The sequence below is a fragment of the Bubalus bubalis genome, chromosome 2 (genome assembly GCF_019923935.1).
Source record: "Bubalus bubalis isolate 160015118507 breed Murrah chromosome 2, NDDB_SH_1, whole genome shotgun sequence".
Taxonomy (NCBI): domain Eukaryota; kingdom Metazoa; phylum Chordata; class Mammalia; order Artiodactyla; family Bovidae; genus Bubalus; species Bubalus bubalis.
In genome coordinates, this window is record NC_059158.1 from 173071748 (window position 1) to 173097309 (window position 25562).

Consider the following 25562-nt stretch of genomic DNA (forward strand, 5'->3'; position numbering starts at 1 on the left):
GTGTGTAATGCACCGGCACATAGAAACTGTTGGGTCAGTGGGGGGTCCCTTTCCCAGTATGGTCTTGGCAACTGCCTCTGTGAGCAACTAGCCTCCTCAAGCCCTCTACGGAATGAAAATGTATATTCGCTGGTGGGACCTGGGCCCAGGACCCTTGAGGAGCCCCCAGAGCTGAAGGAAGGATATAGGTAGACCAGATCAAGCCCTGAACTGGAAGTCACATCACTGAATTTGAGTCATGGCTCCATAATTTACTGGCTGTGCAACCCAGAGTGAGTCCTCACACCTCTCTGAGCCTCAGTTTCCTGATCTGGAACAGCAGCTAATAACACTTATCATTCTAAGACTCAAAGTAACATGGACAGCCTTTCTGCGGCCTCTGCGGCCACCATGGCGCCTGTGAAAAAGCTTGTGGTGAAGATGGGCAAGAAAGAAAGAAGCAAGTCCTGAAGTTTCCTCTTGACTGTACCCATCCTGAGAAGACAGACTCATGGATGCTGCCAGTTTTGAGCAGTTTCTTCAAGAGACAAAGCGAATGGAAAAGCTGGGAATTTGGGGAAGGGGCAGTGACAACCGAAAGAAGTGAAAGCAAGATTACCGCAACTTCTGTGGTGCCTTTTTCCAAAGGTATTTGAAATATCTCACCAAAAAAATATTTGAAGAAGAATAATCCATGTGATTGGTTGCATGGAGTTGCTAACAGCAAAGAAAGTTACCAATTGCACTACTTCCAGATTAACCAAGATGAAGAGGAGGAAGAGGAGGATGAAAACTCAGTTATCTTGGGGGGAGGGGCTTTCTTGGTGGCTCAGTGGTAAAGAATCCACCTTCTAACGCAGGGGATATGAGTTCAACCCCTGGTCCCAGAAGGTCTCACGTGCCTCGGAGCAACTACTGAAGCCCACACACCTAGAGCCCATGCTCCAAAAGCAGCCCATGCAACAAAAGAAGGCACCTCAATGAGAAGTCCACACAGCAACCAGAGAGTAGCCCCCACGCACCACAACTAGAAAAAAGCCCGCACAGCAACAAAGACCCAGCACAGCCATAAATAAATTGATACAATTTTAAAGCCCTCCAAACTCAGTTATCTGGAATATTTTGTATGGGTTCTTGAATAAAACTCAGGAACCAAAATAAATAAATAAGATGGACAAAAAGCCAAGTTCTGGGTAGGTGCTTGATTACCCTCAAAGCAATCTCCTGTCCTTCTCCTAATTCTTCCTGTGATTTGGAGTGTGTGTACCCATGAGGCACCCTAGAGAGGGCCATGACCATTCTAGGTGGCAAAGAGGAGACTTCCCATCCTAAACGCTTACCTGCAGCCTGGGTTAGGCACTGGAACGCTGGAGAACTCGACACTCAGGAAGATCCAAGTGCTCATGACCTCACCAGGTGTGCCAATGTGTAAGTGATCAGTCAGCCCCCCAGGAGGTGTCTGTGGAGTCCTCCTCCAAATGGAGATCTGTGCAGTTTTGGGGGACAGAGGTACACCCCTCTCCCCCTCCCACCCACATCCCCATTCATGCATTCATTCATTCTTCCACTGCTTCCAGAATGTTGCACAGAGCCTGGGACATAAGTCTCAATAAATAAATGTTAGAAGAACAAGTTTCTACATGCAACACACCCTTATTGATTGCTGCCTTAGCCCTGTGCTAAGAGATAGTGTACGGATGGTGCACATAAAGGAACTAGCCCTGACAGCTCTCTCCCAAGATCACCCAGGGGGCTTCTAAATCCTCCCAGCTCTTCCCACCCCAGACCCAGCTTCCACTGGTTGCCACGCTTCAGGCATCAGGACTTTCCCCAGAACTGAGGTAATGCCCAAGCACCCCACGCATCATGGAACCCGGGAAGGCAGCATGCCTGCAGCCACAATTCTTCAAATCCTGTCTTTCATGCCCGGTCCATCCTCCAGCCACGCTTCCCCGTCTTCTCAAACCCTCAAACACAGCCATCTCCCGCCTCCCAATGCCCTACATCTACCTGGGGTTATACCCGACGCGGCCAACAGGTGGCGCTGAGACTCCCTTTTCCCCTTCGCTGGACTGGACTCCGGACCCCACCAGGACCCTCTTGTCCCTCCCTCCTCTTGTCCCCAGCAGGGACAGGCGTGTACTCTGTGACCTCTAACTGACCCCTCTCCTTCCTGCTGGCTCCTGCGATGAGGCCTGAGGAGACTCCAGTTGCTCCTGCAGGCCCCGGGTTTTCTTTTCCTGCCTGGTGGGTGAGGAGGGTCCCTAAGGGGCCAAGCTGCAGCTGGTGGGGCGGGGCTGGGCGGGGTTGGGCTGAAAGCAGCTGCCAGGGAGAGAGAAAGAGAAAGAAGAAAGGGGAGAGAGAGAAAAGAGAGAGAGAAGAGGGAAAGGAGAGGAAGGGCGAGGCGCTCTGGTTCCCGGCTCCTATCCCAAACAGGTGGAGATCCCAGCTGAAGCTCACCCCAGGATAAGGTATGTGGTTGAGGAAACAGAGGGGCGGGGGTGTCAGCTAGCCAAGCAGAGCAGGCCTGGGGGTACTGAGGGGCTAGTGCTCAGCCAGAACCCTTGAGCCCCCTCCCATCTCAGCCCTTCCAAGGTGACCAAATAGAGACTTGGGGGCAGTACAGGGAGATGTAGGGTGGGCATTAGGAGATGAGGGCTCTATTGCTGCTCTGGACTTGCTCTGTGAATCTGCACCAAGCTCTTCTCCTCTCTGAACCTCAGGTTCAGAGAGACAGAGGCAGGGGGAATCCTGAATGTGTTGTGGGATAACTTTGCAAGGTGTCCCCTTTTCAAAAAGAATTAGGTCTTCCAGGGGCTTCTGAAGACCAGAAGGCTTTTAAGACCCAAAGGGATGCTCATGGTGGGATTTAAAACAATGGGGGAGGGGGCTCATTGAGAGAGAAGGGTGGTCCCTCCCTGTCAGGGGCCCTAAGGCCCTGGTCTGTTCTTCGCTACTCAGCCTTGTTTCTCTGACTGGGACTCAGCGTGAAGAGTGACACAGAGTTCGGGGTGGGGGGCTTCCCCAGGAGTCTGGTGCTCCAGAGATGCTCTCATTATTAGGGAGAGGGTGGTGGGTGCAGCGTGAGGGCGTTTCTCTGCCACTCCAAGATCAGAAGAGTGGATGAGACCGAAGGATGTGTGGGCTGAAGCAGGCAGTGGTAGGCATATGGATGTCCCCAGGGTGATGACGGAGGGGTACTCAAGCCCTTTCTGAACTGTGGCTGCCCTTTAGAGTCATTAGCTCATTCACTGCATTCAACCAGGGCCTGAAGGGCGGGGGTCGGGGGGTTGCTGGAACAACTCCTCCCTCATCCCTGCTGTTGAGAAGAGATTGTTCCAGATTGTTCTCTCGCTGGGGAGAAGCCGGTGCAGGCAGTTCTAGGATCTCAGGGATCCCAAGCGGGGAGACAGTCCAGTCAGGCACAGGATGGGGAGTCAGATGGGCCTGTATTCCCATCCTGGCTCTGCTGTGGATCCTTGGGCAAGTCCAAGCTGCTGGGTCCTGTGCAAAATGGGGAGAGCAGAGCGGGCCCTGACAGGGCTGCAGGCCCCCGCGTGCATCTGCACCTCGGGGATGCTCACTGTGGAGAGAAAAACGGAGGCCCAAGAAGGGGAAGGACTGGCCTGGGGTCTCAGGCCCTGGCCCCCACTCTCTCTCTTCCCAGACCCAGGGTAAACACTGAGCACCCTAGCACCTACTGAGCACTCTATAGAGTCACCCCCATCCCTACTGGGATTGTTCCCCACTGCCCCCTCCTGCCCCAGTCTGCAAAGCCTGCTTGTTCTGGGGCAGGGGCAGAGTGAGGGTGGGGACCCCCAGGCGAGATGGCACAGAGGAGAGTCTCCGTGGCACTCGCCTTCCCTCTCCTCGCCGACAAAGGGCAGCGGTGGCGGCCGGGTCAGGGCTGCGCGGGGCGCGCACAGGCGCTGCGAGGCCGGGGCTCACTCAGCACGGTGGGGCGCCTAGAGCCCGGCTCGGGCTCGGGCACAGGCTAGAGGGTGGGAGCGCCAGCGGGCGCAGCCCCGCGGGCCGGGTCGCGGGCCCTCGGGGTGGGTGTGGCTGGGGGGCGCCCTCCGGCCCTCACCCCGCCCCCGCGCCTCTCCCCGCAGCGGGGGCGCCCCGCCCCCCCGGGCGCCCGACGTGGACGCGGTCGCCGCCGCCGCCGCCGCCGTGCGGGAGTCGCTGTCCGCGGAGCCGACATGCAGGCGGCGCGGGGCGGCGCGGGGCGGCCGGGCCAGGCGGGCGGCGGGCCGGAGCGCCAGCGCGAGCGGCCGCCGGGCGCCGGAGCCGCGTCCCCCTGCGCCGCCCCGGGCCGGCCGGCCAGAGCCGCCGCCATGCACCCCGGCCCGCCCCGCGCCGCGCTCCGCCTGTGGCTGGGCTGCGTCTGCCTCGCGCTGGTGCAGGCGGGTAAGGGGGCCCCGGGAGGGGGCGCGGGTGGGCGTCCTCCAGTCCCTTCCGGGCTCCCTGGGGACCCCGTGTCTGGCCCGCTCACTGATCCCCCTTTGCCCCACCTCCAGCCCCTTTCCTGCCTACTTGACCCCCGACCCGACCTCCAGCTCTCAAACCCCCTCCCACCACCCCTGGCCCTGGGATCTAGGGTCTTGGGATCCCCAGCCCCCTCCTCTGTTGCCCTGACCCCAGGCCTTTCCTTCAGGAGCCCAGGCTCCTTTCTCTGGCCCAGGGAGCAGCTGAGGACACGGTCCCCGCACCTCAGGCCTCTCTCCCTGTCCCCAAAGCCTTGCAGGCCAACTCTGCAGGTCGGAGTGGCCTGGGTCCTGCGGGGGAGAGGGGGGAGAGGATTGGCACCCGAGGGCACCTGGAGGTGGGGGGGTGGGCCCCGAGCCTGGAGGCTGGCTGCCCCCTGGGGCCTGGCCTCCCGGGCACCATGCCTCTCCTGATGCCCTGTGCCAGTCCCTTCTGGCTGCTGCTGCCTCGCTAGTCTCCCTTCCTGCCCCCCTCCCTGGCCCAGTGCTGTCTCCCTGCTCCCACCCTGTGTCTGTCCCCTGTCCCCCCTTGCCTCTTCTTGGGTGCAGTGTCTGCTCCCCCTGTCTGTGTATCTCTGTCTCTCTTGGACTCCACATCTGGCTTTGTGTCCCCAGGCCCCAGGCCTACGGGGCCAGGGGGGTGGCTCTAGGCTTAAGTCTTCTTCCCCTTTCAGCGCCTGCCCCTGGGGGATACAGAAGCTTCAGTGATTCTGCTGCCCCTCTCTTGGAAGGTTCTTGCTTCTCCTACCCCCACCATCCCCCTCACTCTCGTTTCCTCTGGTCCTCTTTGTTCTCTCCCCACTTCCAGAAGGCCCTACCCTGTTCCTTTGACTCTCCTGTAGGGGCTCTGCTCTCAGTGACCCCATCTTCCTCTGCTGCCTTCCCACCTGCCTCCTGGGGTTGGCAGGGTCTGGAGAAGGCCCTTCCCCGGGCTTCTCCTGCCTGGCCCTCCACAATCCTAGGGCTTCCTCTCTCAAGCCTCAGTCCCATCCCAGGGCTCGCCCAGCTAGACTCTTCTCGACCTCTTGGTCTTTCTCCTTCCCTCAAGGTCACTCACTTGACAGTGCCGTTTGTAGCGAGAGCCCTGGACTGGGAGGCCTTCTAACCGCTTTCACCAGACTCACCTTCAGCTCCTGCAACCCTGGCCACCTATGTCTCCTCCATGCCTGTCCTCCACCCCACTCCCCGCCTCCCCCTGACCCTCCATGAGCCCTGGCCCTGGCCCAGGCTCATCAATTTTAGCTGGACTGTAGTGGGGCCAGTTGTGGCCAGCACGGGCCTCTGCCCTGGATTCAAGGAGCCTGGGGCTTCTCAGGCCTGGCTCTTCAGCCCCTAAGAAACTGAGACCACCCCGGGTGCCTGGATTTCTTCCTTGTCACCACATAGCCACCTCAGGTTCCCCTTTCATACTTACAAGACGGTGGATCTGCGCCTCACAGCAGGGGTGCTCAGACTCAGGTGCCTCCCCACCCCCAGACAGCCCCTCGGCCCCAGTGAACGTCACCGTCAGGCACCTCAAGGCCAACTCGGCAGTGGTAAGCTGGGACGTCTTGGAGGACGAGGTTGTCATCGGATTTGCCATCTCTCAGCAGGTAACCCTCAGGGGGCCCTGGGAGGGAAGAACACATCCAGATAAAAGTGATGGTTGGGAGAGGAGGGAAGCAGAAAGAGGAACAAGGAGCAAGAGAGATGGGCAGAAAGCTGCACAGGGGGCTGGGAAAAGAGGCCCCAGAAGGGAAATCTATGGTTGGAACCTGGGAATTAGGGGCAGGATTTTGATCGTAAACAGATGTGAGTTTAGGACCTGGTTCCAGTCCATGGGGTCGCAAAGAGTCGAACACGACTGAGCAACTAACACACCAGTTCTCTTGGGTTTCCCTCGTGGCTGAGTGGTAAACAATCCGCCTGCCAGTGCAGGCGACTCGGGTTCCATCCCTGGGTCGGGAGAACCCCTGGAGAAGGAAATGGCAACCTACTCCAGTATTCTTGTCTGGGAAATCCCATGGACAGAGGAGCCTGGCGGGCCACAGTCCATGGGGTCACAAAGAGCCGGGCATGATTTAGTGACTAAACAAAACAACCACCACCACCAGTTCTCTCAAGATATATGTCCTTGGACAGCTTCTGAAACCTCTCTGAGCCTATCTCCTGGCCTGTAAAATGGAGAGGTGGATACCTACCTGCAGAGGTGATGGGATGCTTGAGTCAGATTGTGGCTGTGGGGGGTTTAGCATGGTAGCCAGGATGAGGCCTCATCACTGCTGGAGAGGTGGGCGGATGTGGCATGGGGGCCTGGGCACTGAAACCCGGGGCCCGGCTTTGCTCTTGGCAGAAGAAGGACGTGCGGATGCTGCGCTTCATCCAGGAGGTGAACACCACCACCCGCTCGTGCGCGCTCTGGGACCTGGAGGAGGACACGGAGTACATCGTGCACGTGCAGGCCATATCCATCCAGGGTCAGAGTCCAGCCAGCGAGCCCGTGCTCTTCAAGACGCCGCGCGAGGCTGAGAAGATGGCCTCGAAGAACAAAGGCAGGCCCGGGCCACCGTCAGCACGGGACGGGGTGTGGGGAGGGGTGGTCCGTGCTGGAGGGGTGCATGGCTGACAGAAAGCACAAAACCCTCCCCCTATCCCTCCCCAGGGCCCTGCCACCTAGTCAGGCAGCCCCCTGAGAGAGGGAGGTCCACTCGGGTCCCCCAAAGAATGGGACTCAAACTCTCAGCTTTAAGTCCAGTTACTGCCCCCTAAGTAGCCATCAGTATGTTCTCAAATCTCTTTTTGGGCACAAGTAGAAATAAGCCCTGATGCCGGGAGAGATTGAAGGCAGGAGGAGAAGGGGACAACAGAGGATGAGGTGGTTGGATGGCATCACCGACTCAATGGCATGAGTTTGAGTAAACTCTGGGGAGTTGGTGATGGACAGGGAGGCCTGGTGTGCTGCAGTCCATGGAGTTGCAAAGAATCGGACACGACTGAGCGACTGAACTGAGAAATAGCACTTAATATTGGGGCTTGGCCCTCGATGGGTGGCTGTTGGAGGGACAGGGAGCCCCAGACCTAGCGACCTAGCGTCTCTCTCCACGCAGATGAGGTGACCATGAAAGAGATGGGGAGGAACCAACAGCTGCGGACGGGCGAGGTGCTGATCATCGTCGTGGTCCTGTTCATGTGGGCCGGTGAGTTGGGCCCCGAGCTCCCCTTCACTTCACCTGGTGGGAGGGGGAAATGGGGGACCCTGACCAGACCCTTTTCTCATGGAAATAAAGGATGAGGGGCTTAGAGACAGTGAGAGAGGAGGACTTAGGAACCTAAGTTCTGCTCTGGTGGGCCAGATCTGATCCTTTCTGTAACTCACCCCTCACCAAAAAAAAAACAATTCAGTAGCTGCCTGGGTGGGGTTGGCCAAAAGGTTCATTTGGTTTTTCCCATGACGTCATATAGAAAACCCCGAATGAACTTTTTGGCCAACCCAATAGGATTCTGTGAGTGCTTGTCCTCCCCCGCCCTCAAAGCAGCCATGGCTGCAGCAGCCTCTCTGTCCGAGCAGCTCAGGCTTGGGCCCCCTCTTATCCCACTCATCTGTCTAGACACAGCTCTGAGACCGCCTGCATGAAGCCTCCCAATCCGTGCATTAAAATGTTTCTCCTGCCTCCGGGCTCCCATGGCACACTGTGGTGCTCCTCTCTGAATGTAGCTCTTCCTAGCTAAGTTAGTTGGGCTCCTCCCTTTCTCTTTTCCCACTTGTCTGTGAGCTCCCTGAGGACAGAGACCCCTCAACCCAACCAGAATTTACTGAACAGCCACTCCATTCCAGAGAGAAGTGCTACAGCTGGGACTAAGAAGAGCCAGGTGCTTGTAAGGATCTCAGCCTGGGCGATGCCAGGCCCATATTTAACTATAACTTGACGTGATGAGTGCACTCAGAGCACCATGCATGGGAGCAGAGGACAGGGACTTTATTCTGGGGCTTGGAGTAGAAATCAAGAAAAACCCAGAGAGGAGGTAAATGGGGATTGTGTTTTGAAGGATGAGTAGGAGTTCACCAAGCAGCCAAAAAAGGAACGGTGTTCGTGGCATAGTGTGTGTAAGAAACGAATTAAGCTCAGTCTGGCTCAGTGCAGCTGTGACCCTAGAGAGAAGGTAGAGAGTGAGAAGGAAAGGATGGTGAGGCTGTGGACTGAAGTCTTTTTGAAGGAATTAAATACCATGTCAAAGTTATATTAACATCCATGGTTGAGAGGGCATCCATGGTTGTTGAGACATATGGAAAAATATGTTCTATAGATGCAAAGGGAAGCAGACGCTTGAAAGAGAAAGGAAAGCAAAGGATTGTACAAAAGGGGAGCTTTGCTTATGTGGCGTGCTATTAGACTTGGCACAGATAGTATTCACATAATTGAAACAATATAAAATAGTGAATTAACCCCAAATTGTGGTGTAATTCTGCTAGAATGATGGGGAAGGAAGTTGAAGGGGTTGGAGGGCTTTGTCTCCCATGGAGGGGACATCAACAGATAATCTCTCAAACAGACCAAGAAGTAGCACTCTATTCGAGTTCCCTGGTGGCCTAATGGTTAGGATTCTGAGCTTTCACTGCTGTGACCTGGGTTCAGTCCCTGGTCAAGGAACTAAGATCCCGCAAGCCATGCAGCATGGCCAAAAGAGAAAAATAAAAAGCGCTGTAAATCAAGTATAGAGGTGAAAATAGGGAGGGCCTCTATGAGAGTTGGAAGTGGTTGCCTTAATATTATACTAATGGCCTTTCAAAAAATAAAAAAATATTAGTTTAACAGCATTAAACATTTAGGAGAGTGCAGGCCCCGGAGTGCACACCCCAGCTGGACCCTGTGACGGTGAGTGAGTTATCTGAGCTCTGCCTCAGGTCCTCCTTGGTAACCTGGGGAGGGTAATAACTGGTGCCCCCCGAGAGCTGTGAGGGCTCAGCGAGGTGGACTGTCAGGCCCTGGCACGTGCTAGATGGATGCTCTCGTTGCTCTTTGCTCTAAAGGAAAGGGGAGCCGTCTGAGGTTTAGAAAAGGGAAGGGAGGAGACAGGGTCAGAAGGGTGTTGTGGGAAGGCCGGTGAGGTGAAGGGGTTTCGGGGCTAGGGACAGATGGACATGGGAGCCAGAGGCAGCCTCCTGCAACGGAGCCGGTGAGAGGCCACCGCAGGAGCTCAGCCGGGTCTAGCGGGAATGAGGCGGAAGGGCGGGGACTGGGGCTCTGGCCTCTGACTCCTCCCCCTTGTCCCCTGGAGGCGTCATCGCCCTCTTCTGCCGCCAGTATGACATCATCAAGGACAACGAACCCAACAACAACAAGGAAAAAACCAAGAGTGCGTCAGAAACCAGCACACCAGAGCACCAAGGCGGGGGGCTTCTCCGTAGCAAGGTGAGGGCAAGATCTGAACCCCGGGGCTGGCTCCCTGGTAGTCCCTGGGCTACCGAGGCGTCAGCTCGGGGCCTGGCGTGGCTGCCGCAGGACAGAGCCCAGCTTGGCCGCTGCCCGTGTGACACAGGGCACGCTGCAGATTGATTTTGGACCCTCTCCTTTTGCAGGGTGCCAGGGGCCAGGAGGGGTTTAACCAGAGTGCAGCAAATGGGGGGGCAGAGTTCCTGGTTGACATGGGATGACGAGAGTCGGGGTTCTGGGCTCCTTCTGCTCCTGCTCTGCTGTGTGACCTTGGGCAGGTGCTTCACTTCTTTGTACCCTTCGTTTCCTCTCCTGTAAAACAGATATGAAAACCCTTTCAGTGCTTGCTCTGGGCAGCTCAGAAGGAAGACGTAGAGAATGGGAGAGAATCTCATGGTTCTGACGATGGTTGTCCAACAAACATCTGGCCCTCTCCACATTTCCTCCCCTCTCCGTCTCCGTACACCCTCTGGCTTCCTGTCCTCTCTCTCGGCTTCTATCTGGCGCTTTCCTGAAGCCTCTTACTAACCCCCATCTCCAGAAGCACCTCAGCAATGTCAGTGGCTGAGGCTGTGCTCAAGAGGCAGATCTGCAGGAGGTGAGAGGACCGGCCGGCGGGGCGGCTCTGCTGGGGCCCAGGACCGCATCCTGGCCATTCAGCTCAGTGAGGCCGGAGGCTGGGCGTGAGAAGGCAGAGACCAGGCACCCAGGCGGGGCTCCTACTTGCCTTCCACCTGAGACAAGAGCCTGGCTTTTAGGCTGCAACCCTGCTGCTTCCTTCCTTCTGGTGTCTTCTCCCTGTTTCCAAACCCCGCAAGAACTCTGTTCAATTCAGCCCTGGCCGCTTCTCTCATTTCTTCCTTCCCAGTTTCCAAACAAGCCCTCGGTGAACATCATCGAAGCGTGACTGCCTGTCTGCAGGAAGAAGGATTTTATTTTTCTTCTCTGCTGGTCCCTGGGTCCGTGGGCTCAGGGAGAGAGGGGGCTGCCAAGGTTGGAGATGGGGAGGCCCCACTAGCTGCAGTCTCCCTCTGCACTCCCATCCTGGTCTGATGACGAAGGCTAAACTACAGACCCCAACTCTGCAAAAAATAAAACAAGCCACCAAACTAAAAGGCCTGGCCCCATTCTGGAAAAGGCAAAGCTGCATGAGACACAGCCTTCTTTCTGCCTCCTTGCCTCTCCTGGACTGGCCTCCTCTCTGAGAAAATGCACAAAGCTCCTGGGAGCTGACACGCACCTGGACTGACAGAAGCTGTGTCTTTCAGGGAAGCTGTGGGGCTGCCTGCTGGGCAGAGTCCTGGCTGCCATCAAGCCTTTGCTGGATCCAGCCATCAAGGACTTGTTTATGGTGCGATGCACAACTTTGCGAGTGTGTAAGATGTTTTCTGTTCTGCTTCTTTTGGAAAACACAATTGAAGGGCTTCACTCCAGAGGGCAGAGGGATTCCCCGACTAGTGGCCTGTATCTTCTACCTTCTTTGACCCTTGTTTTTGACTGTAAGATCATCAGTCTGGGGTCTGAAGAAGACAGAATGGGAACAAGACCTTTGAAGGTATGGGCTCCATTTCTTTAGAAAAGAAAATCTCTTGGAGTTGCAGCAGTGCTGGCTTGCACCACTGAAAAGATGCGTCCACATGGGATACCCTGGGGGCTGCTCATTACCCCTCCGGGTTGGACTCTGCTGGAAGGCAGGCCCAAGCCATTCACCATGGACAGTCAGCAGTCCCCACCTCTGGGGTCTCCATATCTTGCCATCTCATCCAGGGTTCTGTGAAAGCTCCCCAGGGTCCTCATGTCCTTCCCTAGAGCCTGAGTGGTGTGAGGTGATGGGTCCCTCCCTCCACTGCCTCTTTCTGGTTTAAAACACAAATGGTGCTTGCTAAGGGAGGGCAGAGCCTTCCCTGGGACTGACAAGTTACGGCTGCGGAGTGCCTGCGTGGGATGAGATGGACCTCTGTGTCTTCCATCGGTGACTGAGGACGAGCGTGTGGGAGACCGTGCCTGGCACAAACCTGGCACACCATAGGTGCCCAGTGCATACCTGTGGAACTGAACGATAAGAGCAATGGCCCCCAAGCTAGAGAGCTGAAAGCCATTACCCCTGACCGCCCCTTCCTTCCGGTCTACAAGAGCTCTCATGGCTGGGGCAGCCGCCACTCTGCTTTGCCCAAGTGTGGAGCACAGGGAGGGAGGAGACACAGGGTAAAAGGCAGATGTCGGCAACACTAAGGGCTTCCTCATGGGAGGGCATGAGGCTCCACTCATTGTCTTGTGACTTCCATCCCTGCTGAATGGGGCTGCAAGGCCAAGGCTCCTTAGGGCAGAGGTCCTTACCTCTGATCCAGTTAGAGCAATAACCACTTTTTAAATGTAAAATAAAAAGACAAATGAAAAGGCACATCCTCGTCTTCTGGTAAATGCCCAAATGTTGCCCTCTTTTTCTGGCAGTTGGCAGCAAGTCAGGATGTGTGGAGGAGGGAGGCAGTTCTCCGTTTTGGCCTGCAGCTTCTTTAGGGACAAGCCTGCCAGCCAAGCTGGAGTTGGAAGGGAAATCTCTAACAGATGGGGGTGCACGTGTAGGAGGAGAAAATAGCTGCTCTATCCTATGACTGAGCCCCTCCCCCCCCCACCCCAACCGAGGTTGGGCTGCCTCATCACATAGGTATGCAGGCTGGAGCTCAGTTTTTAAAACAAAGGGTTTTCCCCTCTGGATGGGGTTGGTGCTTTCCCTGGCCAAAGGAATGTACACAGCCCTGCTTCTCCCAGCATGAGGGGGAAGTCAGGAAGAACTGCAGGAGCTGCTGGCTGCTGCAGCTCAGAATTCACAGCATGCTGTTAAGGCTGTTAAAGGAACATCATTCTGATCCCACAGCAGGCTGGAAGGTAGAGTAATGATGCCATTAGCCAATGAGCAGACCAGTAAATGGGGCACCTTGAACATTTCTGTCTAGAGCAGGGAGGAGCTTAGAAAACATCAAGTGAGTGGGGCTTAGAGTAGGCTATTCTGGAAGGTTTTGAATGCAGAGGGAAGCAGGTCTTGGAGTCTGGGTAAGAAAGTGGGAAACTGATTAGCACACAGAACTCCAAGCCAGACCTCAAAGAGGTACTTCCCAGGCCCTCTGAGCCTGTCCAGCGCCAGAGGATGGAGAATCTCCAGGTTGGCATCCGGTATAGATGGCTATCCGTGGGGTCCTGGGAGTGCTGCTTGCAGTCTTCACCTTGTCAGTGCCTGAAGCACATCATCTTAGGGCTTGAGGGGAGTGGCGCAAACCACACTCCTAACTCAGTTCCATTCCCTGTAATCATCTCCCTAAACTCCCAAGTTCCCCAACAATCGAGCTGGTCTCCAGTTAACTGGAGTTGCGCAGTGGAACCCGACCGCTGTGACTTGGGCTGTCCCCTTTCTTCAGCCCTCACTTCGATCTACAGATTCCCCACAGCTTGGGAAGGGCCCAGGCAAGCCTCCTGAGACAGACCCCTGCTCTGCAAGACCACAGCAGGCCTGCAGGCAGATCGCTGGACTGAGGCCGGAGACCTTCAGGCCAGTTACTTCTCTGAGGGGGTCCTGGTCTCCTCTGTCAAAAACAAAGAGGGTAAGAACAGAGGATTCCCAGACCTCACCCCTGCTAGAGTAGGAGCCAAAGCGCTTCCCTCTGAGAACAGGGGGGAGACCCTAGGGTCTGAGGAGAGGAAGGAGGACTGGTGAATTTCCATGGGGCAGGAGTCTTTCCTCTCTCCAGTCCAGTCCCCTCCAAAAGCTCCAAACCCCAGCTTTTCAGTGTGGGCCTCCCCTGACGCTGGGAAAAATTTAGAGCAAAAGGAGAAGGGGGCAGCAGAGGATTAGATGGTTGGATAGAATCACCAACTTAAAGGACATGAATTTGAGCTAACTCTGGGAGATAGTGGAGGACAGAGGAAACTGGCATGCTGCAGTCTGCGGGGTTGCAGAGTCAGACATGACTTAGCAACTGAGCAACAGCTCCTCTCAAATCCACTTTAAAGATGTCTAGTTCAGTCCTTTACAGAAATATGTGGTATCTCACCCCTCCAGTCATGTGATGTTTCAGACCTCTACTTTCTCACCCTCTTTAAATCTATTTGACAGATTTTGGATTTTGCTTTTAAAAAGTGGCCTCCAAGAACAAAATGCTTCTGTAAACAGGACAACCCTCGCTCCCAAGCTCCATGGGTACAATATGCCCAAACCCTTGTTATTTGAAGATCTTTGTATACAAATAATTCCTTAATGATTCAGCATTTCAGGACTAGATGGCTTTAAAGATTGTCCAAAAGATGACATTCCACTGCTTCCCAACAGGTGCTCGGAGGGTCAGATTTTCTGTCTGTGGCACGTTCCAGTTGTCACAGGGTGAGGACAGGTGGGGAGGATTGACAAGGCGGGAGCTTTTAGTTAAGGAATTCCACTGTTAGCCAGCTGACACTTCCTGTGACAAATGGACATTTTCTCCTGACAGGTGTCTGGCCTACAAAGCAGGCATAGCCTAGAATCAGCTTAGGAATAACTGCCGTCTCTTAGAAAAGCAGGACAGCACTAAGAAAAGCAGGGAACTCTGCTTTCTAGTTTTAGATGGTTGGGATTTTTTCTTCCTATACAAGCTCACAAGAGGCTGGTTAGAAAATGAGCTTTTAGAGAAGGTCCACTTCTCCTCCTCCTCACTTCTCCACAACATGTTTAAACTGAGGGTAAGGGACATCACCAGCTCGGAGAACCCCGCCTGGTCTCTGAAACCTTTGAGGCCTACAGTAACACACTGTTAAAAAGGAAATAAGCAGTTACTAGACAAAGGAACACCTACGCCTGCAAGGACAAAATGGGTATGTGTATATATGCGAGTCAAGAAACCCCTTGGGTTCAGACAAGACTATCAAATAGCTGAGTATTTAGCAAATTAATATTGAGCCTTTCGCCTGCACTATAGAATACATGTTAGACAAAACTTATGGCACAGCAGGACAGAGACCCTGTCCAAACATGTTGCTCCTTATTTCCTCAGCACAAGCTGAGACGGTGAACGCACTGGCAAATGCAGGTGACAGCCTCTGCCTTCCCCTTCATCCTGCTCCTGAGGTGAGTCTAAGAAGCTTAGGTTCACAAAAGGGATCTAAGCAAGAAACGCTGTGTCTCCCGCATCTACCCACACTTATCTGACCTTCGCCCCAGGTTCTAGGAGCGATTTCTGGAGAGGCTGGGTTAAGAACAACTATCAGTTCTGGTTTCTCACATCCCTTTCAAAGAAGACGGCCCCAGGTAGCTCGGCTTCTTCCTCAGTCAGTGCTGGCACTGGGGGCAGAGCCACAGGGGGCAGCTGTCCAGCCACAGGAAGGAATCATGGCAACGCCTGTGTGATGGGCTGAGCCCTCCCCCCACTCTGCAGAAACAGCAGCACAGGGATATTTCAGGCTCGCTCTGTGTCAGGCTCCTGACGTGCACTATATGTAGCTGCAAATCCCAATCAATCTCAACATTTTTTAACTGCTGGAACGCCTTTCTCAACACTGTAATTTACCCTCAGAAGAATTGGGAGCACACACCCTCGCCTCCCCAATGCCACGTTCTACTAACTGCCGCCCCCTCCCACACCCCACCAACCTACCTACGTAGAGAAGGAAGGAACCCTCTCCTAGAGGCCGCAACAGAAGGCCATAGTACATAAGCCACTGATAAGAGCTTTTATTTCTTCTTAATGACATTAAACACAACTGCTACAGGGGAAAAACATGATACACAGGAGGCACCAAACTTCAGTTTCATAATTGATCCTGACAACAACCGAAGTAAACTGGGGTCGAATTAGATGCAAAACTACAGGTTATTTCAGGCTCTTTTAGTTACAAGTGAACTATGTAAACAGCACAAGTCTACTCTGCATTGTTAAGACCCCTGTGGTGAGAATGTTATCACAGATGAAGAAAGCTTGGTAGGCAGTTCAGTGCACAGAGCCCTTACTCAAATAAAACAATATGGCAAGAATTCTACACGAAAATTAGATTTAAGAGGCCAACACCAAATATGAGATACGTAGCATTTAAAAACAAATTCGAACTCCAGATTCTAAGCACTACCATCTTTAAGGCGAACATGCCTGATAATGAGTTTTCTTTGGCTTTGTTTTTCTTCTTAAAGAATACCATGTTAACCGCTAGGGAACAATTCTCTCCTCCCCCAGTCCAACAGATTTAATTAAGCTGCTAACGCTTTGGAAAAACAGAATTATTTGAGCAAAGAGGAAATGTGATTGTCACATTTTCAAGATAACCCGTCACTCATTAGATTTGGCAAAGGTGATGCTCCCGTGACACGTCAGTCTTAAACCTTCCTGCACCAGGGAGGCAAGAGCATGCGACTTCAGACTTCTGCCCAAGCAAACGGCCATCCCTTTACTCCTTGGTGATCGGTGGGGAACAAGACAACTACAATGCTAGATATTCCAGCAATACTTAGTTCTAACTATGCTGTAGTTTCAAAGTTGGATGTTTGTCTGTCCCACTCCATCAAGCTGATTTACGCAAACTTGGAGAAGTGACTGACGTTGTAAATGCCAACTGAAATAACAGATTTTTGACTCTTGCCTTTGAACAGAACTTCTCCTTTGCATTTTGGCCCCAGACTCTCAACCAAATTTCCAAGAAAAGAGACTCCTTGACTGGACAGAAATGGTAAACACTTAGGAACATCCATCTAAATTTACTGGTAACAATGACCAAGTTTCTCCCAAGTCAGTTTCTAAAGCAGAGTAGGATGTTTATGTTAGGTTACTTGCAGACAAAGATGGGGCTGATGGAGCAACAAAACCTGACAGGCAGCGAGCCCAGTATCCCAGGCTGTGCTACAGCAACTAGGTACAACCTTCACAGAGAGTGAACAAGAGCACAGATGCCAGACTGCAAAATCTCCCAAGAGATGTCTAGAGCTGTCTGTAAAGAGAACAACAAACTCCAAAGACATTAAGGTAGCCGCACAAAGCTCGTCAACTTGGCTTAGAGTACTAATCCTTAAGATCAGGTAATGCTTTGTGCACCGGCTTCATCAAAACTATTTTAAATCCACTTTAGTAGTTTTGTAAAACTGTACATCCTCTGACCAAGTGAGGAGGTGGTAACATCTGGATCAAAAGGCACCTCTTATTAACTAAAAATGGAGACAAAGGACAGCTTCCCAAAGTCTCTTCCATAGGATGGAGGCTCACTAACTCACCAACTCATACTCAAAGCTGGGTTCAGCAGATGAGACTGAAGACCAACTGACACCTCTCAACAGCACTGCCTTCTGGCCTGTCCTAGAGTCAAGACTCTGGGTGGGCAGCTCTTCAGTAAAGAGTGCAATGAGGCTGTTCTTAAGAGGCATCTCTATGTCGAACAGGATACAGGAATATGCCAGTAGAGCCCTAAGATCACTGGGGAAACAAGGAAGGAAGGAAAATCCTTGAAGAAAGACAGAGAAGGCAATCAGTCACAAGACCACAAATCAAAAGAGGCTGTTAGTCACCAGTCTTCTGTTAAGAGTTAAGCTATCTAAGACTTAGAAACACTACTGTGCAAAATAAATTTAATGAAGAATGGGGAAAAAAAAAAAAAAAAAAAAAGCCAAAAAAGGCAGCTAGTAGGTACAAAAAGAAGAGAAGATTTACACTTTTAATTTGTCCTTTCAACTACTTCAGATGTCCTGGATTACTAACTTTAAAATACTGCAGGTATTCAGAGATTCAAATAAAAAAAGTAAGAAGGGTATTAAAAGTGACTTGTATCCATTTATAAGTCATTAGCAATAATTAAAACTGGTTTGCAGCCTGATAAAGAACCTCTTCCTTCAAGAGATTCAAGAATGATTTCTTTTGGGTACCACAAGTAGACATCACCTCTGCACAGAGGTGGCTCTTTGCTTGAGCCGGGATGTTCTGACTTAATGCTGGCTTTCAGGAGGCAGCCACCTTTAATTTAAATTAAAAAATTAAAACTATGTCAACTCAACACTGCTCAAATGCATACACACACAAAAACAAAGGACCTTATACAAAAAATTTGAAGTCAGCAATATGCATTTCCAAAAGGTGACAAGTTCTTTAAATAAAAATATTGTGAAAAATAAAATTCGAAATCTACAAAGCATGGAACAGCAGAAGATGAGATGCTGCTCTGGACAGGACCCTGGGTAGGGCCCTTCACTGCTGATGGGAGGAGACAAATGGACCGTATGGGAAATCTGGTAGACGCTGGAACCGATGGTGGCTTCGCTTATTCCGGTCAACCCACTGGGTCAGACTGTATCTTTGCAGAGATTTCTGTCGGAACAGGGCGTAGTTTCTATCAGGACAGGGGGAAAATAAAAAGAGGACAGATGAGGGTTTAGGCTGGAATGGCTATTTATACACAAAAAAAGGCCAAGATAACTATTTAAAGAATATTGTATTTTAGAAAATTGGATATTCATATTTTGATTCTCACAATTTTAGAAATTTTGTATTATCTTCCTGATATCAAAGTCATTCTGTAAGCATTTCCCTCCAATTTCCAAAGCCACCTAATTCCCATGTAAGTATTATGGTAATATGGTCCACATACATGAATGTTTTAAGAAAAACCAGTGTGTAGCGTATAGTAATGTTTAAGTGGGAAAAAACCATTTCCTTCCTTGGGAAACATTCAAGACAGGATTTGTATTTCGTTGCTTGCATCAGATCCGTACCTCCAACAGGACCTCACTGTCTGACACAGCTCAAGGTTGCTCAGGACACAGCAGTTAAAATTAGAATAAAATTCCCAGAGAAGGTAAGGCATCACATGAGTATCACATTGTAAGTTAGGAGACCGAACAGACTCAAAGACTGAGAGCCTCCTTTAGTCTTGTACTGGGCTAGGGCTGGAGCAGGACCCTCTGAGTTAATTTCATCCCATTCTCAACTCAGCTGTTCCTAATAAACACCTGGGGAGCTTTTTATGTTTTTCTTTTTCAAGATACAGATTCTTGGCCCCTCTCTCCACCTTTAGACTTAATAACTTAGTCCCTGGACATCTGTATTTTTAGGTATCTCCATAGGTAATTTTGTGGAAGAGCCAAAGTTGAAAGTAATTTTAGCAGCACTTAGCATTTATCTAGCCCTATATGCAAATACTTGCTGAATTCTTTAAACATGTCACCTCATTTAATCCTAATGACAATCCTACCAGCAAAGTTACTCCAATTTAAACTTCTTGTACAGATTTAGGAAACTGAGCCTCAGATAAAATAACTTCCCCAAGGTCATATAGTTGAGTAAGTAGAAGGGCCTAGATTTGAATTCACATCTGACTGCATAATTTAATAACTATTACACAACACTGCTGTTCTAAGAACCACTGTCATTTTGGTTACTATAGAGGAAATGCTGAGTGTAAAGGCCTTGATGTGGGAGCACATCTGATATACTTGAAAAATAGCAGGGAAGCCAGTGTGACCAGAGCAGAGTTGAGCAAAGTGAACAGTAGAGGAGAGGGCGTTGATGAGCTAACCAAGCCAGGTTAGACCATGCATATAGGCACTTGCAGGGGATCATGGAGATGGGAAGCCACTGGAAAATTCTGAGCAAAGAGAATCTGACTTATGCTTATGGCTGACAATCTCTTTGGCTGCTCAAGTTGAGAACAGTACACAGGCAAGGGCAGAAGTAGGAAGATCATTTAGGAGACTTGCAACAACCCAAGTGAAAATGATTAAGAAATGGTCAAGTTCTGGATAATATACATAAGAGCTTATAGGATCTGCTGATGCACTGACTATGGAGTAAGGACTTACAGGTGACTCCAAGGTTTCTGAGTAATTGGATCAAGTAACTGAATAGAACTGTAGAACAACAATGCATCAAGAAACCAGAAGATTTCAAGACTAGAAAGACCCTTTGAGGTCAATTAGTCCAATATCTTATTTTACTGTTGACAGGACCAGAGAAATGAAGTAACTTGATCACAATCATGTAGCTAGTTAAAAAGTGCAAAGCTAGGATCAAATCCCAAGTTTCCTGAATTGTAGTCCAATTCTTATTCCATTATACTATCTCACTTCTTTTCTACCTCTGTAGTTAAACAACAATTACAGCCCCATGCCCTACCACAATTCTCCTGCAGCAAAATTCTACCCTTTTCTTGCTTCTTCTAAATACCCACTTACCGCCTGGTGAGGTCTGAAGGGTGCTGCCATTTCTGGTTGTGCATGTGATGAACTTGATCCATCAAGGCACACAGCTCCCCCAAGGTACCTGTGACACAGAGAGATCAGTGGTGAGGAAGCAGCTCAGTGAACTACCATGTCAGCCTAGGTCAAAATATGTGCTTTCAGGAAAAGAGAAAATAGGCACTGGTTCTAAAACTATTTATGATTATCACAAGCACAAAAACTACAAGCCAGAGAGGAAACCTTGCTCTTGGATGACAGGAAGATGAAGCAGCAATAATGACAGCCACCATTCATTCATTCAACATTTATTAGCTCCTATAATGTGTGAGAATCTTTACTGGGCCCCAGAATATGGTGCAGACGAGACACTGGACCTATCTAATGATGTTTATACAGGAGACAGGCAATTCCAAAGCTGTGCTAAGTGTAGTGTCAGGAGGAATACGTGATGCTATATGAACACAAAGACTGGAGAATGGGGGTTTAAAAAAGTCCCGTCCAGGGGAAGTAAATTATAAGCAGGGATCTAAAGGATGTATAGAAGTTAATGAGGTAAAGGGGGGGGAGGTAGGAGTAGCCAATAGAAATAGCTAATATAAAGGCCCAGAGACACAAGACAGTGAAACATTCAAGAAACAAGAGAAGTTGAGAATAGAAGGTGGGTGGGGGCTTTCTGCTTAACACGAAAAATCACTGGAGGCAATTTCTCAAACACCTAGGATCCAGGCAAGGTCCTAGGCACTTTATATATTAACTTACTAATTCTGAAAAAATACCTTGAATGGAGATAGATTTTATTAACATCATTTTAGAGATGGGAAACTGTGGCTCAGGGAGGTGAACCTGCCTTAAATGATTATTAAACTGGACTCAAAACTGGCTCCTGTTAGGTTCTATGCTTTTGTCACTTTGATAATACTTATTTTGCACTTAAGGGCTGAGACTTAGGCTGAAGCTCACAAAAGCAAAACTTATGGTTAGAATAAAATAATTCCCCTAGACCAGTGGCTCTCAAATTTTAACACACATCAAAATCAGCTGCAAATAAAAAGCAGGTGCTGGGCCCCACCCCTAGCTTCTGTAGGTTTGGAGTGTGACAGGAGAATTTGCTTTTCTAACAAAGGCCCAAGTGATGTGCTGCTGCTGGTCTGGATATCACACTTTGAGAACCACTGTCCTAAACAGTGGAGACCTTTCTTCCAGCTGGTTTACATATTTCTCATTACCTTTCCTACTCTCTCTCAGAAACCAAGAACTGTCCAACTAGGCTACAGATCATCTTTTCAAGTTCTGGTGAAAGATATTTACTCAACTTTTACAACCCATTTAATTTATTTGAAGCCTCAAAAAGCCCAACTCTGTAGAAAAAGTATATACTTTGGAATTACGCATACTTGAGTTAAAATTCCAATCCAGTCACTAACTAGCTCGGTGACCCTGGGCAAATCATTTCACTTACCTATGAAATGTGGACAGTAGTAATATTTTGCTTGAAGGTGAATATTAGAGATATAGTACATAAAAGATCTAGCATACTTCCTGGCACACAGGCAGTGTGCAGTAGGTGGTAGCTATTATTATTATGTTACAGCCTCAGGACTGTTAGTTTGCAAAGACTCTTCCTATGATAGTCAATCAGCTATTTACATGGAAAAATGCATATTATATGCATCGGTCTACATATAAACTATGATGTTTTACAACACTCAGCAGAAATTCTCTAATCATAATGAGACGATACTTTTCAGGAAAAATTTAAGATTCATTACATTAAAAATTTCTATGCAGTTTAAAAAAGCACAACCAAGGGAAAAAGAAGGTAACTGACAAGATGAAAAGTATACCTGAAATGTATTTGCAAGGGTTTACTGTCCTTATTCTATAAAGATCAGTCTCCTCATGAAACAAACAAAAGAGATCAAGGACATGAGTAGGTAATTCACGAATGTAATATAGTAATCAAGGTTGTTGTTCAGCTGCTAAATCATGTCCAGTGCTTTGTGACCCAGTGAACTGCAGCACACCAGGCTTCCCTGTCCTTCACTATCCCAGAGCTTGCTCAAACTCATCCATGAGTAGATGATGCCATCCAACCATCTCCTTCTCCTCATGCCCTCAGTCTCTCCCAACATCAGGGTCTTTTTCAATCAATAAACATAACAAAAAGATGTTCAATCTCATTAATATAAAAATAAAACATATTAATCTCACTTCTTGAGAAGGAAATACAAATCAGAAATGAGTTTTCCCTTTAAGAGAGAGGTAGCTTTTGATTAGAAAATCCTTGGCCAATTTGATTTGTTAAGCTAAAATCAAAGTTCTCTATTCAAATTGCCTTTCCTTTATCATACTTTCACATCATTAGCAGCCCCCTTCTTCTACCCCCCAACAAAAAGAACATTTCAATGTTCTTTGGTGAGGAAATCAGGTTTGTAAGAATTTCAAGATACATTTTTTTCTGACAAAACATCACCAAAGGAGGGCTGGCAAGATATGAAAAGTCTAGTGTCCAATCTCAAAATGGAACGTGATAATCTTCAAACCATGTCCTTCAGCTTACTCAACTCTTCCACCTAGACTCAACTGTCCTGATGATGGAGACTAAAGATAAACCATAAACCTCCAACAAAGAAACTCATTCACTTTAAGAAAAGAAAATGGCTGATTGATTAGGCCCAAGTATTTCAAGTATTCAACTGCTAGCATTTACCATGCATCAGGCAGTATTCTATGTGCTTTACATATATTAGCTCATTTATTCCTTACAACAATCTTATAAGGTATTTCCTCCCATTCACAAATGAAGAAACTGAGGCACAGAGAGGAAATTCAAACAGCTAGTTACAGAGTCCAAATTCCAACAAAATAATACCATCACAGGGTTGAGTTTCCTTAAACATTTTCTAGGACTGACATTTCACTGTGGGGATTAGAAAACAAGAATCATATATTGCAAAATGTCTTGTATATCCAGTTGGTACCTAACACAGCAATGAATAAACAAAGGCCCAAAAAATTAGCTTATGCATCAAGAAATGTTAATTTTCATTAGCACTATGAACTTATTGATGTTCCAGGGTAAGCTTTATTATTAGTAAGACAATGATCTAGAGATACTGGGAACTAATATTTTTCAAGTATTTATTATATACGAAGCACTCGGCTAACTGCTTTGCATTGTTGCTGTTGTTCAGTCACTCAGTCATGTCCGACTTTGCAACTCCATGGACTACAGCACGCCAAGATTCCCTGTCCTTCATCATCTATCGGAGCTTGCTCAAACTCATGTCCATCGAGTCGGTGATACCATCCAACCATCTCATCCTCTGTCATCCCCTTCTCCTGCCTTCAATCAAATCAGGTGGCCAAAATATTGGAGCTTGAGCTTCAGCATCAGTCCTTCCAATGAATATTCAGGACTGATTTCCTTTAGGATTGACTGCTTTCATCTCCTTGCAGTCCAAAGGACTCTCAAGATGTCTTCTCCAATACCACGGTTCAAAAGCATCAATTCTTCGGCACTCAGCCTTCTTTATGGTTCAACTCTCACATCCATACGTGGAAAAACCACAGCTTTGACTATACAGACCTCCATTGGCAAAGTAATGTCTATGCTTTTTAATATATTATCTAGCTTTGTCATAGCTTTTCTTCCAAGGAGTAATCATCTTTTAATTTCATGGCTTTGTATATATCCTATCATTTAATCCCAACACCTACATGAGGCAAATTACATAATCTCCATTTTATTCATGAATAAACTGAAACTTAGAAAAGATACTCATCTGTGTGTGCATGCTAAGTCGCTTCATTTGTGCTTGACTCTCTGCATCCCTATAGACTGTAGCCTGCCAGGCTCCCCTGTCCATGGGATTCTCCAGGCAAGAATACTGGAGTGTGTTGCCATTTCCTACTCCAGGAGATCTTCCCAACCCAGGGATTGAACCTCCATCTCCTCCAGCTCCTATGTTGCAGGTGGATTCTTTCCTGTTGAGCCACTGGGGAAGCCTGATACTCAACTATCATCAAGTAAATGGGAAAGCCAGGATTCAAACCCATATGGAGCTATTAATCCAAAAACCTTATTTCAGCTCATAGCTTCAGTCTCTTCTTCCTACAAATTTAGAGATGCTAACAAGAATGGAAACACTTTACTTTTCTCTTCTCTTCATGGTTTTTAACAGATGGGCTTTCTTGGACCAATAATCAGGACCACGGTTTTATTTTAAGTCGTGGCTAAAAGGTGGTGAAGACTGTCCTTTGTTTTGTGGCTAAGAATGAAATTCATCTAAGAATGAAATTAGGAGGAAAAAAACCTCAACATTTCAAACATGGGATCAGCAGTTCACTGAAACCTTAATCTATAAATATGCAGCTGACTGATTTTGGGGAAAATCCAGTCTAGTAATTATCCTTAATAGGTTAAAAATAAATCAATTGTTATAAAGGAGGAGGATTGATAATGTTGAATGCTTGCTATGCCAATGGCCCTTCTGACAGGTCTTACACATCACCATACTTTGTACCATGTGACCAAGAACAAAGACTCTCTCTGCTGGCTAATGATCTAAGAGCTGGCCTAGCACCAGCAGATCATTAAGTGAATCAATCAGATACTCTCCCTTGGAATGTGAACAAGAGCCTAAATAATAAGAAGAGAGAGAACAGCACACACAGGCAGGGCTCTAGGACAGGATGGACACTTGAGATAGCTAGTAAAGAGCAGCAGAAGCACTAGTTATGGAGACAGATTAGAAGGATCAGGATCAATAACTCAGCAGGGAAAACCTATTATATAGGAAACAAAAGGCACTTGTTTTGAAGGGGCCTGGCTCTATGGCTGATCTTCTTTAGTATGAGACAGAGCTACATTGTTGAACCTCTAATCTTACTCTTTTCCTATAAATTCTTAAATTCAGTTACTTAAAAGCAATCATAATGTCTCTATTTAATGTAATAAAAAAATACCTAGTACAGGGGAGGGAATGAAAAAGAAAGAAAAGGGAAAAAAACTGTGCTACAGGGTTACAGGCTACTGCTTTTCAGTTCATTCGCTCAGTTGTGTCTGACTCTTTGTGACCCCATGGCCTGCAATACACCAGGCTTCCCTTTCCATCACCAACTCCTGAAGCTTGCTCAAACTCATGTCCATTGAGTTGGTGATGCCATCCAACCATCTCATCCTCTGTCGTCCCTTTCCCCTCCCGCCTTCAATCTTTCCCAGCATCAGGATCTTTTCCAATGAAACAGTTCTTCACATCAGGTGGCCAAAGTATTGGAGGTTCAGCTTCAGCATCAGTCCTTCTAATGAATATTCAGGATTGATTTCCTTTAGGATTGACTGGTTGATCTTCTTGCTGTCCAAGGGACTCTTTTACAAAGAGATTAATTAAATAGGAGTAGGGAATTCCCTGGCAGTCCAATGGTTAGGACTCTGAGCTCTCACTGCTGAGGGCCCTGGGTTCAATCCCTGGTAGGGGAATTAAGATCCCACATCCCACAAGTCATGTGGTA

At 49.1% G+C, this 25562-nt stretch overlaps 2 protein-coding genes and 1 pseudogene across 9 annotated transcripts in view; 2 read left to right on the top strand and 1 right to left on the bottom strand.

Moving 5' to 3' along the window:
• The first annotated feature begins 390 nt into the window (after positions 1-390).
• LOC123328170 lies at positions 391-818 on the top strand (annotated as a pseudogene).
• A 3447-nt stretch (positions 819-4265) lies between these two features.
• On the top strand, positions 4266-12278 carry FNDC5 (fibronectin type III domain containing 5). Of its 2 annotated transcripts, none has more exons than XM_025278490.2 (6): positions 4266-4389; positions 5943-6058; positions 6799-6997; positions 7553-7642; positions 9723-9856; positions 10201-12278. In XM_025278490.2, the coding sequence occupies exons 1-6, from the start codon at positions 4317-4319 to the stop codon at positions 10204-10206; spliced, it is 618 nt and encodes a 205-aa protein (XP_025134275.1). In that variant the 5' UTR covers positions 4266-4316; the 3' UTR covers positions 10207-12278. The 2 variants fall into 2 exon arrangements, with proteins under 2 accessions (XP_025134275.1, XP_025134274.1); XM_025278489.2 differs by having other exon boundaries at positions 10746-12278.
• A 3279-nt stretch (positions 12279-15557) lies between these two features.
• LOC102412905 (S100P binding protein) overlaps positions 15558-25562 on the bottom strand; it is a 34787-nt gene continuing 24782 nt past the window's right edge. For 6 of the 7 annotated variants that reach the window (XM_006054654.4, XM_006054651.4, XM_006054649.4 and 3 more), the window contains 2 exons: positions 20043-20130; positions 15558-18202 (listed from right to left, as the gene is read on the bottom strand). In XM_006054654.4, the coding sequence (XP_006054716.1) occupies positions 18061-18202; positions 20043-20130 (230 nt within the window). In that variant the 3' untranslated portion in view covers positions 15558-18060. Of the gene's footprint in view, positions 18203-20042; positions 20131-25562 lie in introns of those variants that run through there. The other variant, XM_025278488.2, reaches the window with a different exon arrangement.